General features: G+C 45.6%; 2 protein-coding genes across 3 annotated transcripts in view; one reads left to right on the top strand and one right to left on the bottom strand.

Annotated features, from left to right (window-relative positions):
* The window catches only part of SGSH (N-sulfoglucosamine sulfohydrolase), a 275,269-nt gene extending 257,162 nt beyond the window's left edge, over positions 1-18,107 (bottom strand). Inside the window, exon 1 of the mRNA XM_086931051.1 lies at positions 17,833-18,107. Coding sequence (XP_086787177.1) covers positions 17,833-17,920 — 88 coding nt within the window. The 5' untranslated portion in view covers positions 17,921-18,107. The remainder of the gene's footprint in view (positions 1-17,832) is intronic.
* Positions 18,095-20,161, top strand: part of SLC26A11 (solute carrier family 26 member 11) — a 300,059-nt gene continuing 297,992 nt past the window's right edge. Inside the window, exon 1 of one of the 2 annotated variants that reach the window (XM_086931048.1) lies at positions 18,095-18,305. The gene's annotated coding sequence lies outside the window, so the exon portion shown is untranslated. The remainder of the gene's footprint in view (positions 18,306-20,161) is intronic. The other variant, XM_086931049.1, reaches the window with a different exon arrangement.

Below are 20,161 nucleotides of genomic sequence, written 5' to 3'. Positions count from 1 at the left end.
TGTGTAATGCCTTTGCATTAGTAACTAATTGTACACAATATCAGAAATATGCTGCTTTTGACGGTTTGCTTAGGTTAGGCTGACGGTTTGCTTAGGTTGGCAACAGAATAATATTTTACATGCATTTTACTGCCCATCGGTTTGAAGAGACAGGGCACTGCAATGCCTACTGCAATACACAGGGAGTGTTTGTGTACTGACCCCGCGTAGACACAACCCCAGAGAAAAACCACATATAGCATTTGTTAAAGCAAATTCTACATACTTCACAATGAGGTGTTTGCTTGAGGCGGCAGTGGTATGCCTTTGATTAGAAATAAATTATATACAGTCGCTGAGCTAATCCGTGAGTCTACGAATAGGTCCGGCGTTATCGCTCAGGCGACAATGCTCCATTACCAAAGAAAAGATCCACAACCCATCGTTGTTGCTCGATTTCTTCTAAAATTGCCAGCAGCCCTACATTTAGTGTCTCGGGCACCCAGTAAATATACTGAAAATGTTTACATGCAAGATATGAGTTTTATTGTTACTTATCAAGTTCAACAAACACCCAAAGACATTTTGGCGCTGAACAGACTAACACCATAGGAAAATATATCAAGGTCACTAATAAAATAGATTAATTTTAGGAATCTTCCTAAACATAGAATGAGACTCTATTTTTTGCAGGCCAAGACAGAGTGCATGCCAAACAGAGGAAGCAAGAAAAGAAAAGGAGCATCCCACGTTGCCTCTTCCCAACCCCACAAAACGTTTCTACATCAAGGGACCACTTTGGTTTAGAAGCAGACATATAAGCATCATGGGGCCTGTTTCATAATAGTCCCTGTTGGCAAAAAAAACGCATTATAATTGAGCCTTATAGAAACTGCAACAGTGCAGCTTACAGCGAGCCTCAAAGAACCTATTGAATGTTCTGAAATTCAGGACTAGTCATACTCTCATATTTAAAATGCCTTGTACATAGAAGACTCCGGAAAACCAAAGCAGTAAGCATTGCCATAGTTCAACCCAAAAATAATGGTAGCATTTTAACCTCATCATTTGTAAGTAACAGTACAGCACCACTGCAACAGCAAGAGGAGGAAGGTGGAAAAGTCATCACTGTCATCTTGTATGAGGTCATTCAAAACAGCCACACACGTAATCTCAGGCCCTAAACCAGGTTTTAAACTCATATGGTTAGCATCTATTACTATTGCCAAAGATTCTTATCAAGTCTAATGACTGTGGGCAAAAGAAAGATGAGCCTATAGTTAGCTTCTGACCTTGGGCACAATGCTGACTTCTTTAAAAAGGGGTTAGACAACCTCTTTCTTTCATCCTATATTGACAGTCACGGGTGAAAACAGGTGTGAAGGATGAAGGTGAAAGCCGGTGTAAAGAGTTTAGAGTCCTGACTGGACATATTGTATCTGGGAAGCCCAAACTAAACGAAAGTAAGCAAGCCATAAACCTCCTGTTCTATAACTGTGAGAACTCTTAGAGGAGTAACAAACAGGCAGAAAGCTTGTAATCATGCTGCATGAAACAGGATGAAACCCTGACTTTGGGCAATAGAATCATGAATGGCCTTGGATCTTTTCATGCAAAAAGCAGCAACATTTTCACAGACAACTTGGGAGTGGGAATAGCCATTTTGACACAAGGCAGATTGGAGATAGACTGGAAAAGGAGTCCTTGGGGAGCTGGAAGATGGGGAAAAATAATTTGAAAAGAATGTCTTAGTAGCGGTAATAGACAATTTGCAATGCCTGATTTGTAGACATGTATGTGGTGCTTTCAAAGTCTGATGTCTGTGTGTATGTGTACATACACATTTGTTTTGCTATATGCAACATTTTATTTTTTTACATACAAATGTGGATTGGTTGCAGCCATGTTTTCTTCCCCTGACCTCAACTGGCTAGGTCTAAATTTTCTCTGGACTGTCCAACTCTCTAAAGAACAATGCTTTGCTGTTTATCAGGTCATTTTTGCTGTCATCTTTAGGACTGTATACCACAGGCTGGAAGTTTAAAAGACAGCAGGTGCAAAGACAGAGATGAAAACTAAGGGCTTCATTTGGAGTTTGGCAGAGCAGGACCTCCACCAAACTGACTATTCCCCTGTTCTACTTATAATTGGTGAAAGAGCCAGGTTTACACCTGCAGTGCCTCCACTGGCGCTGGTGGTGTAAAATTCCTACCAGACGGCCCACTGCCAAGGGGCTGCCAAGTCACAATGATGTTACAGCAACAAATGATGGATGGATTGCTGACAATGCAAACATTTTCCCCCAGTCAAAAGATCTGGGTTAAATCCATTGTTCTTTTGCCCACTACGCCACCCCAGTTTGGTCCGAGCCATATGCAAATCAGTCTTGACCCTGTGCCTCATGGGAACAGTCCAGACCGAACTGCCTGGCCAGGTCCTCCCTGGATGGGAAACAAGCATCCTGGGACCGGTTTCAGGGTATGTCACCCATCTTCAGCCAGGCTAGCTTGAATCCAGTGGCACAGTGAGCAAGGGACCCACGTCTGGGCATATCCATCCCACTTAGGGAGAAAAGTGTTACAGCAAACAAATGATGGACGGAATGCTGACGATGCAAACATTCTCCCATAGTCAAAAGATCTGTGTTAAATCCATCATTCATGCACTGGAGTCAAGCTATCCTGGCTGATGAGGGCTGAAAGCCCGAAACCGGTCCTAGGATGCTTGTTTCCACTCCAGAGAGAACCTGGCCGGTTGTTCGGGCTGGACTGTTCCCATTAGGCGCAGGGTCAAGACTGATATGCATATGGATGGGTCCAAACTGGAATAGCATGGTGAGCAAAAAAAGGATGGATTAAGGCCCAGATCTCTGTGCTGTGGTGAATGTATGACATTGTTCTGCATTCTGTTCATCAATTGTTCTTTTTGCATTTGTCCCCCGAGTGAGAGTATGCCCAGACGTGGGTCCCATGCTCTCCATGCCACTGGAGTCAAGCTATCCTGGATGATAAGGGCTGAAAGTCTGAAACCAGTCCTAGGATGCTTGTTTCCAGTCCAGGGAGGACCTGGCCAGCAGTTCGGGCTGGACTGGTCCAATTGGGCGCAGGGTCAAGACTGATTTGCATATGGCTGGGTCCAAATTGGAATGGCATGGTGAACAAAAAAAACGATGGATTTAGGCCCAGATCTCTGTACTGGGGTGAATGTATGCCATTGTTCTGCATTCTATCCGTCAATTGTTCTTTTTGCATTTGTCACCCCGAGTGGGTCGGGCATGCCTAGATGTGGGTCCTGTGCTACAGCCTACAGCATACAATACACTTTGCTTAAGATAGCAAACACCTAGGATCAGGAAAGTGGGCAGGCTTTAGACGGCGGGCAAATTAATGATAACCCTTGCTAAAACCTGATGAAGAACATATAATTCCTTTGTTTAGTTTCCGTTTAAATAGTATTTTTTAATGAATGGGTTCAGAACATTAAGAAAATAAAACAAACCAACATTTCTACTATAACTGCACTTTGGGCCTCTCAAGTGTTAGAAAACTGTTAAACAAATGGCAATACAATACGATATCATGCCTCTATTACATTCTGATGCAATCATGCGTTCTCTGTCATTTGTTGAAGTTAAAGTGTGGTGAAATATTTGTAGATGTGGTGGGATGGGATAACTGGGACTTTCATCCCTGTTGATCTATCCTGAGGAACCTTATGTAGTCCACAATAGTTCCTATTAAAAGTAGCATGTACTGGTGGGGTTCAAACTCCGCACCAGTAATTACCTGTATTAATGCTTAATTTGTAAAAGAAGGAGTGCTGGTACCCTAAGCTATCTTACAAACATGCAGCTGGCGCTATTTAACTTTGGCGCACAAAATACCAAGACTGCGTAATCTCCAGGCCTATTTTTTTATATATATATTTTTTTTTTAATTCATTTTGGTCGTTCAAACATAATACAACACTCTGAATTAGCCTCCGTTTCATGTACAAATATACGTAAGAGGTGTCTGTTCAAGGGTATAATATCATCCAGAAAGAATAAAGGAAACAATGTGATTCCCAAACATTATCTCGATACATATAGTGTTGTATTGGAACGTATACCGGTCAATCTTATCCAAGAAGAACATAAGGGCAGAACTCTAACTGTTCCCACCCCCCACTCCACCCACAACCCCCCGCCGAGTCACACATGGAAAAACGCTATCCTGTTGGTGCAATTACACACCAGATACTAAACATGAAAAGAAATATCTTACACTGCGCCCAGGGTTTGCGAGGCCTGAGGGCTAGCTTCTTCCTCTGAATTATCTTCTTCACTACTTTGTTCTTCTGTTACTTGTGCACCTCCGTAATCATGACATACCACGCCCCCGCATACTCTTCTAGTTTGTCATCCCTTCGGACACACCTTCGGACCCCCCCATCTGAATTAGCTCAGCCGTCACCTATTTGCGTAAGTCCCCAATCCACTGCTTTGTTGTAGGGGGCTGCTTACTTATCCAACTAATTGCAATCCTTCTTTTTGCCAAAACTAACCCCAACTCATAAATCTGCGTGTAAGCTTTTTTCCTTTGGGTCTAGGGCGCAATCCCAACAGTATCCCTTTAATAGATGGAGGTACTGCCCACCCCGTCATTCAGACTAAAGTCTCCAGCACTGACCCCCAGAAGAGACCCAACTTTGAGAAATCCCATATCACATGTAGGAACTGGGCGTCACAGTGTTCACATCTAGGACATCCAGCAGGGCGATCTGAGTATATTTTATGTAGTACACTTGCTGTCAGGTAGGTTTGGTGCACTATATTAAATTATGTGAGTTTTAATTTGGTATTTGAACTTATAGTTTTAACCCCTTTGTGTATCTTTTGCCATTCGGGGTCTGTCAAAGGCTCCCCCAGCGCCACATCCCGTTTAGCTTGAATAGGGAGCGGGTGTGTATTTAGATCCCCTGTCAATGCCTTAAATATAAGGGATACCAGCCTTAAGCCCCCCACTAATGTCACAAGAGTCTGAAGCATAGCAGTGATAGGTGGTTCCTCTGGGAACGACGGCCACACTACTCGGGCCACCACTGAAATCTTGGCATACTGAAGGTACTGCCCTCTGCCCAGCTCAAATGTGGCCTCCGCCTCTTCTCTAGTTATGAACTTTTTCCCCAAATAGAGATCCCCCATCATGGAACAGCCCCCCTCCGTCCATCCAAGAATGGACATGGTTTGGCCTATTTGTTTACACAGCACCACCGCCCTTAGCGGAGCCTCTGGAGCATAAGGTGCTCTTTTCATTAGTCTTAATTGGGAGTTCCCAGATTGCAGCCACATGTCTTATAAAATATGGGAGGCCTTCTGGCACACGAGATCCCATCATCAGAAGATCCGGCAGAGGGGTCCCCCATGCGTGCCCACAGCCTCTCCCAATTGTCATCCCCATCTAGCCACTGGACAGCATGTTGAAGCGGTGTCGCCATGTAGTAAAAGCCCAGCCTGGGAATCCCCAATCCCAACTCAGGACTCTTTAATCCACTATCAGACACCCCCTCCCCCTTTAACTCACTCTTGCAGGTTCCTACTTTCTCCTTTGTGACGGTTTTGCCATCTTTCTCTTCCTCCACTGTGCGGTTTTTCCTCCCTTGCACTCGGGAAATGTATTATCAGGAAAAAGAAATGCCGGTCCCCAAAATGAGTTGCAAAACTGAAAGCAGACTCCTGAGGCGGAAGCCGGGAGTAAGGCAGACTGTTTATTTTAAAATTGTGTGTCACAGATTAATTGTATTTTAAAGCACAGATCACTTGTGTTTCTACTTCACTTACCTGACAGAAGAGTCGTGTACGCAGCGGAGCCAGCGCTGACGACACACGCATTCTCCCCCTCGCGCCCTCCCGCCACGAGCGGAGGCCATGCCCCTTTCAGGCCACGCCCCCACAACACTCGCGTACAAAAAGCGCCGAGTCTGGGCATCGAGCAAAACTGAAAGCAGACTCCTGAGGCGGAAGCCGGGAGTAAGGCAGACTATTTATTTTAAAATTGTGTGTCACAGATTAATTGTATTTTAAAGCACAGATCACTTGTGTTTCTACTTCACTTACCTGACAGAAGAGTCGTGTACGCAGCGGAGCCAGCGCTGACGACACACGCATTCTCCCCCTCGCGCCCTCCCGCCACGAGCGGAGGCCACGCCCCTTTCAGGCCATGCCCCCACAACACTCGCGTACAAAAAGCGCCGAGTCTGGGCATCGAGCAAAACTGAAAGCAGACTCCTGAGGCGGGAGCCGGGAGTAAGGCAGACTGTTTATTTTAAAATTGTGTGTCACAGATTAATTGTATTTTAAAGCACAGATCACTTGTCTTTCTACTTCACTTACCTGACAGAAGAGTCGTGTACGCAGCGGAGCCAGCGCTGACGACACACGCATTCTCCCCCTCGCGCCCTCCCGCCACGAGCGGAGGCCACGCCCATTTCAGGCCACGCCCCCACAACACTCGCGTACAAAAAGCGCCGAGTCTGGGCATAGAGCAAAACTGAAAGCAGACTCCTGAGGCCGAAGCCGGGAGTAAGGCAGACTGTTTATTTTAAAATTGTGTGTCACAGATTAATTGTATTTCAAAGCACAGATCACTTGTGTTTCTACTTCCCTTACCTGACAGAAGAGTCGTGTACGCAGCGGAGCCAGCGCTGACGACACACGCATTCTCCCCCTCGCGCCCTCCCGCCACGAGCGGAGGCCACGCCCCTTTCAGGCCACGCCCCAACAACACTCGCGTACAAAAAGCGCCGAGTCTGGGCATCGAGCAAAACTGAAAGCAGACTCCTGAGGCGGAAGCCGGGAGTAAGGCAGACTGTTTATTTTAAAATTGTGTGTCACAGATTAATTGTATTTTAAAGCACAGATCACTTGTGTTTCTACTTCACTTACCTGACAGAAGAGTCGTGTACGCAGCGGAGCCAGCGCTGACGACACACGCATTCTCCCCCTCGCGCCCTCCCGCCACGAGCGGAGGCCACGCCCCTTTCAGGCCACGCCCCCACAACACTCGTGTACAAAAAGCGCCGAGTCTGGGCATCGAGCAAAACTGAAAGCAGACTCCTGAGGCGGAAGCCGGGAGTAAGGCAGACTGTTTATTTTAAAATTGTGTGTCACAGATTAATTGTATTTTAAAGCACAGATCACTTGTGTTTCTACTTCACTTACCTGACAGAAGAGTCGTGTACGCAGCGGAGCCAGCGCTGACGACACACGCATTCTCCCCCTCGCGCCCTCCCGCCACGAGCAGAGGCCACGCCCCTTTCAGGCCACGCCCCCACAACACTCGCGTACAAAAAGCGCCGAGTCTGGGCATCGAGCAAAACTGAAAGCAGACTCCTGAGGCGGAAGCCGGGAGTAAGGCAGACTGTTTATTTTAAAATTGTGTGTCATAGATTAATTGTATTTCAAAGCACAGATCACTTGTGTTTCTACTTCACTTACCTGACAGAAGAGTCGTGTACGCAGCGGAGCCAGCGCTGACGACACACGCATTCTCCCCCTCGCGCCCTCCCGCCACGAGCGAAGGCCACGCCCCTTTCAGGCCACGCCCCCGATCCACAACCCCAGAGCAACATAAATTATGTGCAATCCTCGGTCGCGCAGCGGGCGAGCGCAGCGGGCGCAACGTTTGTGCGCCGAAGGCGCGCCTAAGGCAAGCCCGTCTGCGCCCGTCCGCGACCGACCGGGACCAGGGGCCATACCCCCTGCAGATTCGAACCTACCCATACCTAAATCCATCTGTTATACACGTAGCAACCTATTAGCCCTCAACAAAGCTACCACGGATGTGAGATCTCATCAATGTATTCAAACCGGCCCCGGCCTATCCTATGGACCCATCTCCTGTCTCTCTTGTCGATGGTCAAGTATGGGCCAATCTCCAACTGACCACCACACAACCCCCACCAACAATCAGCTGGAACTGAAATGCCTATACCTTAATGCCAGATCCCTACCTAAACATGCACTGGATATCTGGGACATGTTGACATCCAGGACCCCTGACCTGGTCTTCATCACTGAAACCTGGCTTTCTGACACCAGCGCTCCAGATCTCGCTAATGCCCTTCCCCCTGAATACAAAATAATCACACAAAACAGACAAAGCAAAAAAAAGGGAGGTGGAGTCGCTGTAATTTTCAGAGACCACCTAACATGTCTCGCGGAAACGATAACTGCTGACCCCGAACATGAAATACTACCATATAAAATTCTGCTCGAGGGTCTTATCATACTAGCCGGCGCAGTTGTCTATAACCCCCCAGGGCAACAAGCCAACATTTGTGCTAAATTGCTGAATCAACTGTTACCATTTTGCTTAAAACACAAAAATTACATGGTCGTCGGTGACTTCAACGTCCACTATGAAAAAACAAATGCCCCCGGATCTTCCCAGCTGAAATACGACATGGAAATTTTACAACTCAAACAATGGGTTGAGGGCCCCACGCACTCAGCAGGGCATACCCTAGACCTCCTTTTCACCAACATTGAGTCAACTACTATAAAGGAAATCCTCCCCCTATCCTGGTCGGACCACTCCATGTTATCCTTTTCATTTAAGCTCCCTGGTAAACCCTTGAAGCACAGACTCACCCCCTTTATCACCAACAGAGCCTGGAGACTAATTAATGACTCCAATTTTCAAGACCAATTTCTCGAAATAGACGTCACCTTGCGGGATGACTCTCCCATTTGCAGTAATGTCACTCTTCTAGACACTGGAATTCGCCAAACGCTGGATAAAATAGCCCCTATGCGGGAATCAAGGAATAAAACAACTGCTAGGGAAAAATGGTACACCCCCCTCCTCAAGGGCCTCAAAAAGGAATGTCAAAAGGATGAACACCGATGGAGACAAACAAAAGACTCAGAAACCAGAGCAAACTATGTCACCAAACGAAAACAGTACATCTCAGCCATCCGAGATGCAAAAAAAACCATACTTCAACCAGCGAATTTATGAAAGTCACAATTCCGCAAAAGAACTGTTCAAAATAGTAAAAGAACTCAGCAACCCATCCAGCACCTCACAAACCCTCACCCCCTCAACCGAGGCCTGTGAGCGCATCAGCACTTTCTTTGCTGAAAAAATTGACAAAATTTACTCTACTTTCACCCCCTCTAATATCCCCACCTTACCAGATAACCCCGACAAGCATCCTCCAACACCGGACAAATGCAATGTCCAACCAGATGCCGGCAACTCCCCGCGTCTAACCCGTTTTCAACCATTCTCCGATGATGAGGTACTATCGGCATTGAAGACAATCAAATCTGGCTCTCCTGCGGATCCGTGTCCCCATTTTGTGTTCTCCAAAATCGCACCAACGCTCTGCCCTTTTATCACCAAACTTTTTAATCAATCACTCACCACCGCGTCCTTTCCGGAAGCCTAGAAACACGCATCCGTTACCCCCCTCTTAAAAAAAGCCGGGTCCGATATCTCCAATCCGGAGAATTACAGGCCAATTTCCCAGCTCCCTTACCTTTCCAAGGCTCTGGATAAACTGGTTAACACACAATTGTCCCGATATCTGGAAGACAATTCACTCCTGGACCCCTCCCAGACCGGCTTCAGAGCCAACAATAGCACCGAAGCAACGTTGCTGGCAGTGTCGGACAGTATCAGATGCATCACAGATCAAGGGGGATCTGTGGCTCTGATACTGCTTGACCTGTCAGCAGCGTTTGATACGGTAGCACACGATTGCCTATTAAACACCCTCCTGAGTAAAGGAGTGCAATCCACAGCTCTGAACTGGATCAAATCATTCCTTAGCAAGCGCACCCAAGCAGTGCACATGGGCCAGTACCACTGAAAACCCTATCCAACCAGCTGTGGGGTCCCACAAGGGGCCTCGTTGATCCCCACTCTCTTTAATGTCTATGTTTCATCTCTGGCTGACATTGGAAGAAAGTGGGGCATCGGCATATGTTCTTATGCCGACGATACACAGCTGATGGTAACAATGGGTGAAGAGGCGGACACAACAAAGAAAAAGCTACATAGCTGTCTTTCTGAAATGGCAGACTGGATGTGCAACCACTGACTAAAATTAAACGCCGGCAAATCGGAGATACTACTGTTCGGAGGAGCCAAACTGACATGGAACGCCACATGGTGGCCACCATCACTGGGGTCAGCCCCCACCCCAAAACAGCATGCCAGAAATCTGGGTATCATTATGGACGACGCCCTATCCATGAAGGACCACATCCGATCACTTTGGGGCAAAGGCTTCGCAATACTTAAACTCCTGGCAAAAATCTTTCCCTGGATACCTCTGGACTGCCGACGTACAGTCACTCAGGCCCTACTGGTCAGCCGCCTGGATTATGGTAATGCCCTGTTCGAAGGGATGAACGAACAACTGTTCTCCCGACTACAGGCCCTACAAAACCAGGCAGCCAAACTGGTCTGCAATAAAGGCAAGCGAGACTCAGCATCCACATGCCTCAGGAAACTCCACTGGCTACCAATGCGCCAGAGGGCTACTTTCAAAATACTCTGCCACGCGCACAGAGCTCTCAATAAAACTGGCCCCATTATCCTCCAAGGGAAAATTGAATTCTACACCCCCAACAGGAATTTAAAATCGAACCAACTGGCTCTGGCTAAACCCAAGCGCATTTACAAGGCAAGGACCGGCGGACGCGCCTTCTCCTATCTGGCCGCCAAAAGGTGGAATGAGTTACCTGTAGAACTCAGACACACCACAAACTAACCTCAATTCCGAAAAAAACTAAAAACTCACCTTTTCCCTAAAAACTAACTCCCAGCACAGTCCTCAGCAGTCTCCTCTGTTTACTGCGCCGTGATATTCCCCGGGATGAGTGTCGCGCTTTACAAATACCAGAAATAAAGAAATAAATTGGGCCCAACCGGCAACCACTGCTTCAGATTAAGTACAGCCGGTACCGTACGGTAACAACTCAACAGTACCATGTAATTAAGAGTTAAACCCCGTTGAATGGGGAATTATTGTGCAGTCCTGGAATTACCTGGTGCTGTTCCGCTTGGTATTCCCTTTTTCATGGGGTTTAATGCACACATTTATCAAACAGCCTTAGCAGATGGTGAAAGTGGGCAGGGGTGAAAAAAGTGTGCAGGGGGCTTTTGTAAGGCAGAGGTGGAGGGAGCAAATGCGGAAGGAGGGAATAATTTTAGCTGGCAGGTGGAAGCATGCAGTGCTTCCCTGTCTGAGGTTCAGGCAGGGGTTAAGGAAGGGTTCGGGCTGCGATGCATCCTCTGCCCACAGGGATTTTACAGGCTGGACTTTCCAGACAACAAAATCGGGTTCTTGATTCCGCATCCAATAAATATGAGTTCAGGAACAATGGGTTTCTTATAATTGTGCGGAATGGAATTCCAAACTGGAATCATGCTCCGCGCAGTTCCCAGTTGTGGTCCATGTCTTTAGGGTCCCTCGCAAGTGGGCTGATTGGCAGAGAAAGCGCAATACCACGAGAAGCAATGTAAAACAAATAAAGCCTTCACTGTAGATGTTTTTAGGATAACCACAGAGGTCGAAGTGAGTGTGATCTATTGAGAATGGAGCCCCAAATTTTACAATATCAGTGGTTGAACTTTTTATTAAAAAAACAACGCACCAGAAGAGATACAATTCAGGGACTCTGGCGGAAAGGAAAGAAGGGGTCTCCTGTTCTGTGAAGCCAACGGAGAGACAAAAAGTTATTTGTTAATGAGCAAATCTAAAGAATGGCTGGGAGCCGGTTTGTGGCTTTAATTGATAGAGGCATTTGAGGCTTCACAGTGACAAAGATTCATGAATTATGGCGAATTTACTTTTGGCAGGTGGAAGAAGCTACTATAAGAATGCAAAGGTGCAGCTGAACATCGCTAACAGCTGTCTCTGTTACAGGCCCGGTTCTAGAGGGTGGGCCGGGTGGGCCAGGCCCACCCAAACATGAGCCTGGCCCACCCAAACATGATGTGAGCCGTTTTTTAACCCCATCTGTGTTCAGGCTGGCTCTCCTGATCCGATTCAAGAGGCTGCTGCAACCTCTGCGCAGCCCAGCACAGATTATCGCGGCCCATTGTCACATATAGAATGACAATGGGCCAAAGCCAGCAGTCACAGCGGAGTTCCTGCCCTGGCCTTAGGGCGGAGATCTTCAAACTGTGGGTCAGTGGCGGAAGTCCCAGGAGGGTGAAAATGCCTCTTTAAGTACTGAAGAATGAAGATGGCCTGAAAGAGCAACTTTTTTTTTTTTGCATTTCTAGGCTGTCTTCATTTAAAGTCAACAGCTTTGCTAAAAACAACACAATATTTGATAAGTATTTTGTTGTATTTTCACGTTCAGCAACTGCACTTAAAATAATGCTCACGCCTACAAGTGAGTAAAGAGGTGTTAAATAAATGCACATTAAACTAATTGATGGGACACACACACATCATGAAACTTGGTTAATGTGATACCCGAAGATGTCTGTATGAGAATAGTCACAAAATTGAATCCAGGATGCTGGAGTGCATAATAGTGACGTGTATTTATATAGTTTTGCGGTCCCAGCATGTAACAGAAAGCAATGTGAATATGTAGGGCATTATTCTAGAATTGTAATAAACACTGTATAACATAGGTTGCCACACAATGATTATGTGATCAGGGCCAATGGAATTATGTGGAAGGGGAGCACCATAGACAAATTATGCAGTATAATGCAGCACATTGTTAACTAGTATAAGTTAATTATTTTGAATTTTTTTTACTTGGTAGAACTGTCTGGGTAAAGATTTCACCCCATTAGTACCAATTTAACAGCCAAATACAGAAATAAGCTACTGAAAGTTGGCAAGTTACCCGTTGAAAAGGGCTTCCAATGCGCGCAAACACGTCACCATGTTTTGTAGTAACTTTTGATCCATTTGAGCTTCAATTGTTTTTTAAATCTGCATTTTATACTGCACGTGGTGGATTATGTGGCAAATACATAATTATGTGAAAAATGTCACAGATGCAGAATCGCATAATTCCAGCAGCCCTGTATCAGATAAAACAAGTGCTTTAGCAGCAGTAATAGCTAACCAGACTGTACCTATTGCAGACATGTTTTATGACCATTAAAAGTACACGTTTTAGAACTCAACAACCTTACATTGCCTCTAAAAAAAAAATATTTTTCTGTCATCATGATGCTTCAAGTTATTCCATAAATGAAATCACATTAGACCCCCTCCTTGAACTCACACACTGGGATGGTTGTTTTTACCAAAGGGTATGGGAAGTCTTTGCAAAATGGGCGCCTTAGTCCCCATACCTCAGCCAACTTGGCCTCTGTTTACATGCAGATGTCCTTTCAGGTGTGTTGAGAGGGTACACGGGAAAAGACCCTGCATTCAGAAGTTTGTGGGTTGAGTGGTGCTCTACGCGGTGGGGATTGAGTGGCGCTGTAGGCATTGCGGGTTGAGTGGTGATGTAGGCGTTGTGGGTTGAGTGGTGCTGTATGGTGTGAGGATTGAGTGACGCTGTAGGCATTGCGAGTTGAGTGGTGATATAGGCGTTGCAGGTTGAGCGGTGCTCTACGCGGTGGGGATTGAGTGGTGATGTAGGCGTTGGGGGCTGAGTGGTGCTGTAGGAGGTGCACGTTTTCAGCAGGCACACTCCTTCAGCCGTCAGTGCACACTTTCACCAGGCACACACCACTATCCGTCACTGCACGCTATCACCAGACATACACACCACCAGTTGTCAGTGCACGCTTTCACCGGGCACAAACACCACCAGCCGTCAGTGCACGCTTTTACCGGGCAAAAACATCACCACACTTCAGTGCACGCTTCCACCAGGCACACACACCACCAGCCGACAGTGCACGCTTCCACCAGGCACACTTCCACCAGCCAGCAGTGCACACTTCCACCAGGTACACACACCAACAGCCGTCAGGGCACGCTTCCACCTGGCACACACACCACCAGACGTCACTGCACACTTTCACCAGGCACAAACACACTACCAGCCATCAGTGCACAATTTCTACAGGCACACACACCACCAGCCATTAGTGCACACATAATTTGTTAACGCATCCACAATTAACTATTGTAGCAATCGCAGTATGGCGCACTTTACTTTTAAACATATTCATCTACAGCGCAGCATGCCACCATTGCTACAAAAATACATACACATTTTTTTGGCCTACAATTTATTGACTTTTGTTGCAATTGGTGTTGCAATATTTAGCAATGCCAATAGCTCAAATTTAATTATCCTGAGACCTATTGCATTGTAAATGCTTGTTATCATTATATTGACCATGGATGCAAGGAAACAATAAAAATGTCCAGTTAACTGATGATTACTGATCCTGCTGGAGAGCAATCCTTTGTTGGTAGTTTTGAAATGCAGATCAACTGTATTTTATGTGGATAGCTCAGTGGGTTACTGTCTTTGTCACAGTGATTCTTGTTTTACTTGCAGCTCAGAAGTTACAATCCTAACATAGAACAGTGACCTATGAACTGTCATCAAAGAGCTGCATACAAACCTGAATGGTTTAGTTAGAACTTCACCTTTTGTTTGTGTTGAGATATAGTTAGAACTTCCTTCCTTCCCTTTATTACTGGGCTTTGGTTATGAATTACAGCATAAGATTACTAAACTCTAACCCAGATGATCTGAGTATTCCCACACCGCAAGAACTCATCCTGGGGAACGGGAGCACAAGCTGTCTCTGGCGACACGTTAATGTTGATCACCTTAAAAAAGTGAAATTCAAAACCATCACTAGTGTTGTCAAAGTCTGGGGAAAGGTTAAAAAACTACTTGGTCTTGGCCGATTTTCACATTACACACCGGTGTTTCAGAATACAGATCTCCCAGAAATATTTCATGACTCCTATGTACGGAGCTGGTGTGCATTAGGGATAGAGCAACTTGGTTGTTTTTTTTCTACTCAGGGAATTAAATCATTTGATAAATTAAAAAAAAAGACTATACCATCCCCAACAGGGATTTTTTTAAATATCTTCAGGTGAGAGACTTCCTACTAAAAAAGGGGGGGTGGTCGTATTAAATTTCAAATATGACAAATCATAGAAAATATACGCAGCAACACGCCCCCAAGAATTGGTGAGATCTATGAAAGTTTTAACGCCTTACTCCCAGATGATATGGACAAACATGGGGCGGCATGGCAAATTAAACTAGAAGTTCCACCCCGCATTCCCCTTATTGCATATGATTTGTCACTTACTTACTTAATGTCCATAAAACTACAGGCGCAGTTTTATAAAACATATTTTTCGTTATATTATACACCGTATAAAATTGCTAAATGGGGGACGGGTAAAGGCACTACCTGCCCACGATGTGCGCTTCCCGCTGCAGACAGTGTTCATATGTTCGCCACATGTAATATTCTAACAAACGTTATAAATTAAATATCTGTGTTTCTTTCGGACATTACCCATGCTAGGATTAACATAACAACTGAAGAGGTTATGCTGGGCATCTCTAATAAAGAACGTCCTAGACAGGTTCAAGGGCTGATTTTCGTGGCAACGGCTATCTTTCGACTGTGTGTCGCATCAGCCTGGCTCGATCCCACTCCACCATCCTTTTCTCAATGGAAGGCTAGATTACTCGCAACATGTAGTCTCGAAGTCGCCATTTATAAACAAAAGGGGCGTAATATTCGGAATAGAGGCATGAAAATTTGGGCACCTCTGCTAGATTGGATTCAGGCGCACTGAATACAGGATTTGAAAAAGCCTTTGATAAATGCTAAATTCTTTAATCACCAAATAACTCAATCCAACCTTTTTGATAATACTAAATTGTGTCTCATTAAATCATAACAGAAGGAAATGTATGATTAAGAGTGTATTGAGTTTTGATGCTAATATGTTTTCTTTCTGTTCTCCTTTACTCCCTCCTTAAGGAATTCGTATTCGTGTACTGCAATACCTATGTATGTAACAATAGAAATACCTGTCCTCATGGTGGGTGGGGAGGGGGGGGAACCAGGGGCTATAAATAATATGTTGTAAAAACCTGTAATTAAAAAAAGAATAAAAAAAATAGAGCTATAGTTAGAACTTCCTCAGTCTTTCATTATTCTAATGTTGCTAAAAAGATTTATCTTGTGCAGATATACATTTTTATTAGTATAGCCAACCCACCAACCATTAGGGTATGCTTTAAATCCAGAGTTTGTGCTTCTCCAGACCATACCCTTTTAGAATATATTTCCCACCAGTATGGATGACACGAGTCCTACACTTTCTAATACTCATTGGCTTATGCGACATTCCCTATAGACTGATTTACCTACTTGCATCATTCATTATCTCTGTATAATGTGTGTGTGATGTGAAGTACTGTGACACCCTACACTGATATGAGTAGCGCTATACAACAAATGAAATGCATATGAGAGAGGGGCTACAGAGGGTTGAAGGGCACTGTTGAAGGGTGGTAGTAATGGTATCTACGGATGAAGAGGTCATTGGTGGGGCGCCAAACAAGACTTTCGCATTAGTGCTAAAGCCGGCCCTGTCATGCCCTTTCGGTTTTTGTTTATTTAATTAGCTGCCAGGTCATGAGTGCACAGACTGTTTGGTCGGCCCTCTGGGGCTGCCCAAACTAGTCATGCCCACTCTGTCTTTCTCCATACAGGCTGCATTGGCTGCAATGCAGCCTGCATAGAGAACATGGCCTCCACATAAGGCCCTGGCTGGGCGGTGTCCCGACCAATCACAACACTGCTTGCAGTGTTGTGATTGGCTTTGGGGAGGGAGCCAGGCTGCCTGCATCTTGTTCTTACCAGAGCCAGGAGAGCAGGAGCCGAGAAGACGTGGGTCCCAGCCAACGGAAAGGTAAGCTATATTTTTTAATAATAATTATTCTTAAACACCACCCGCGTGCCCCCACCCCGCGTGAACCCCCTGCCCCATCTCCCTTGCCCCGTGAGTCATGCCGGCCGCGAGTGCCGCAGTGGCCCACCCTAATGCACCATTGGCCCACCCAAATAAAAATTCCTGGAGCCGGGCCTGCTCTGTTATCAGAAGTTGGCCTCTGTACATGTGTGTTCTTGTATCCTGTACCTTGGTGCGACCACTTCACTTGCAACTGCTAGGACGCTTCAGGGGCAAGGGACACAGCCACTGCATCAGTCTGAACGGGAACAACAACCGACCCTGCCTTCCTCTTACCTACCTGTTGCCACTTAAAAAAAAATAATAATAATGTTCAGTGTGCAGGAGACACACATCCAAGTTTAATTTTTAAACAACACAATTTTGTTTACATCAGAGGCCCCCTTTTAAGCGGGTCATGTTGGACATGCGAAGTAAAGTAGTTCCCTTAAATAAAGCAATGAAGGATGGTGAAGCAGTTTTAAGATCATTATTATAGCCCATTTAATTACAGAAAAGGCGCAGTTTCTGTAATTTATCTCATTACAGACACGTAATTGCTTTATCTTCTTTCAATAACGTGTCCATCACAGAGCAGCATATACGAGCATTGAAATGGCATATATAAGTGGATTGAAAACATAAAACACATGACCGAGCGGAAAACTTGGCAGCTATGGAAGGGTCACGCTCTAGAGGCGAGTCGCGCGTCGGTCATTGGATCGCATGTGTGCAGATGTGCATAACATCGTCTAACCGGGATATCCTGGTGGTGTTCACGTCTTTGACTCAGCCTGCCAACAAGCAATTGCATTGTCCTTCCAGTGCACCGACACACTCGTACTATCAAGTGCTTCTTTTCAACAAACTCCATACAATATTTGAAATAAAAAAACACAACAAGCTTGGAAGTCGTCTGCGACTCACCGATGATAAGCAGTACATTCCGCTTTCTCGCAGCCACAGACACCCCTGCAATGAGCAGTAAAGTCGCCCAGCAGTGACCCTCGCCCATGGATGGAGCAGGGATTCCTTCAAAGCTAAGGGAGGGGCGGGGGGGGGGGGGTCTGTAGGTCGGTGGTTCCTGTAGCGCTTGGTAAAGAAACTTGGAACAAGTACGGCACGATGTTTCGGGACAAAGCTGCTTCAGTGCTCCGGGGCTTGTTGACTTTCTGTCTGTTTCCTGCTTGTCTTGGCCCCGCCTCCGCGATCACATGACCTAAACTGAGGCTAAGGCGAGCGGAGAGCGCCGGTGGTCCCGGGACAGGGAAAGTGTCGCAGAGGAGGGAAGGACGCGCAAGACATGGCACGTAGGCACTTGTCTCGGGGATAAAAGACGGGCAGAGAAGCAGACCGCAAGGAGCTGGAGACGGAGAAGGAAGGGGTGCCGGGCAGATCAAGTGAGTGTGTTGAATTATTGTTGGGAACTTTTCCTCACTCCCTGGCATGTCCCTTCTTTCTCTCTCCGAAAAAAATGACATGCACTGGTCAGTCTATGGTTATAAAGTAAGTGTATATTCTTGTCTTTAAAATACCCCCGCGAGATTCATTCACAAAGGGAAAAGCACATTTAACCATCTACTCTCTCATTCGCTTCTTTCCGTGTCTTTTTCTGCCCACTATTTGCTTGATTTTCTAATTGTAATTGCATTTATATAGCACTTGTCTTACGACCCTCGACGAGGCATGGAAGCGCTTTACGCCGGGCAGCGCGCTCGCTACTCCAGAGCCCAGGGTTAGTGATATTGGTTATCCTTACTTTTTGGGATTACTGTTCAATTCTTATTCAGTCGAAAGAAGTGATAGCCTGAAGTTTCTAGTTTCACAGGTAAGGGCAGTGTCTTTTTTTTCGTGTAAGCTGTAGTAATCCTAGGAGGCAGTTGTAGTGGAGAAGAGGAGCTTTAATGCAGAGAAACAGCTTGAACATCCACAGTATGCAGGAGACAGGCTAACACTGCCCAACTCCCACATATAGAATATAGAGCTAAGGTAGAACCATAACAATTCTTAAAGGACTACAACAACTCTTAAAGGGGCATACAACACATCCTCCCCCTTTGAGAAAAAAATCCAAAAACAAAAAAAAAAGAAAAGAAAACAAGAATTAATGAATATAATCACGCAATCTGACAGGAGAAAACTTTACACGAACACTTCTCCTGAAAGAATCATTAACAGGCTGTACAACAATACGTTCAGGAACAGCAAGATCAGAGTTAATATTGGAGGAATCATTAAGAGTACAAGCAGAGTCAATATGAATAACAGCATCATTAAGAGTACAGGCAGAGTCAACAGGAACAACAGCATCCCCAACAGGCAAATCAACATTCTCAGCTTGTGGCTCACAACCAAAAGTATCTAACATAGCAGAAAAAGTTAAATCATCATTGACACTGGAAGCAGAATGCAGAGGGGTCAAGGTTGATTGAGAAGGGGTCTTAAGATCAAAAGTCTTACAAGGAGTTATCCCAGAATCCACAGTTCTACACAGAGAAATCCTTCTGAAATTCCAGATTTTACCACCATCAACCCTTACAGCCTTGGTAAAAACCTCAGTCACCTTAACGGGTCAGACCATTTGTTCCATTTATTCCCAAAAACTCTACCAAATTTCACACGCACAAAATCACCAACATTAACCTTAGGACTGCAAGAAGCTGAACCACGACAACTACTCTTCATCTTATCCTGATAAGCCAACACTTTATCCCTGACTTTACCAAGATCAAAAGAACAATCACAAGGAATTTTATCTTTCATCCACCAAGGTAGCAGCTTAGAGCCGGGTTTCCTTCCTCTGTTGTATGCCCCTTTAAGAGTTGTTGTAGTCCTTTAACCCCTTCGCTGCTGGCCCGTTTCCGCCGCTGTGCGGTAAACAAATGAACAGGGGCGGGCCATGACGAACCCCAGCCGTCATCAGCACACGAGCACCGTAGTGCATGACGGCTGGGGTTCGTCATCAGCATACAAGGGGTTAAGAATTGTTATGGTTCTACCTTAGCTCTGTATTCTATATGTGGGAGTTGGGCAGTGTTAGCCTGTCTCCTGCATACTGTGGATGTTCAAGCTGTTTCTCTGCATTAAAGCTCCTCTTCTCCACTACAACTGCCTCCTGGGATTACTACATAATTTTGGCGACGCTGTGGGATATCCTATAGAACTTCTACATTTTTTTTTTCAAGAAAAGTGTAATTTTGGACGAAGAGGAACTGTTTGAAACAGCGTTCACTCATACTTCAAGGTATTTATTTGT

This window comes from Lissotriton vulgaris, chromosome 7 (genome assembly GCF_964263255.1).
Source record: "Lissotriton vulgaris chromosome 7, aLisVul1.2, whole genome shotgun sequence".
NCBI classification, from domain to species: domain Eukaryota; kingdom Metazoa; phylum Chordata; class Amphibia; order Caudata; family Salamandridae; genus Lissotriton; species Lissotriton vulgaris.
This window is presented reverse-complemented; position numbering and strand designations above follow the sequence as displayed.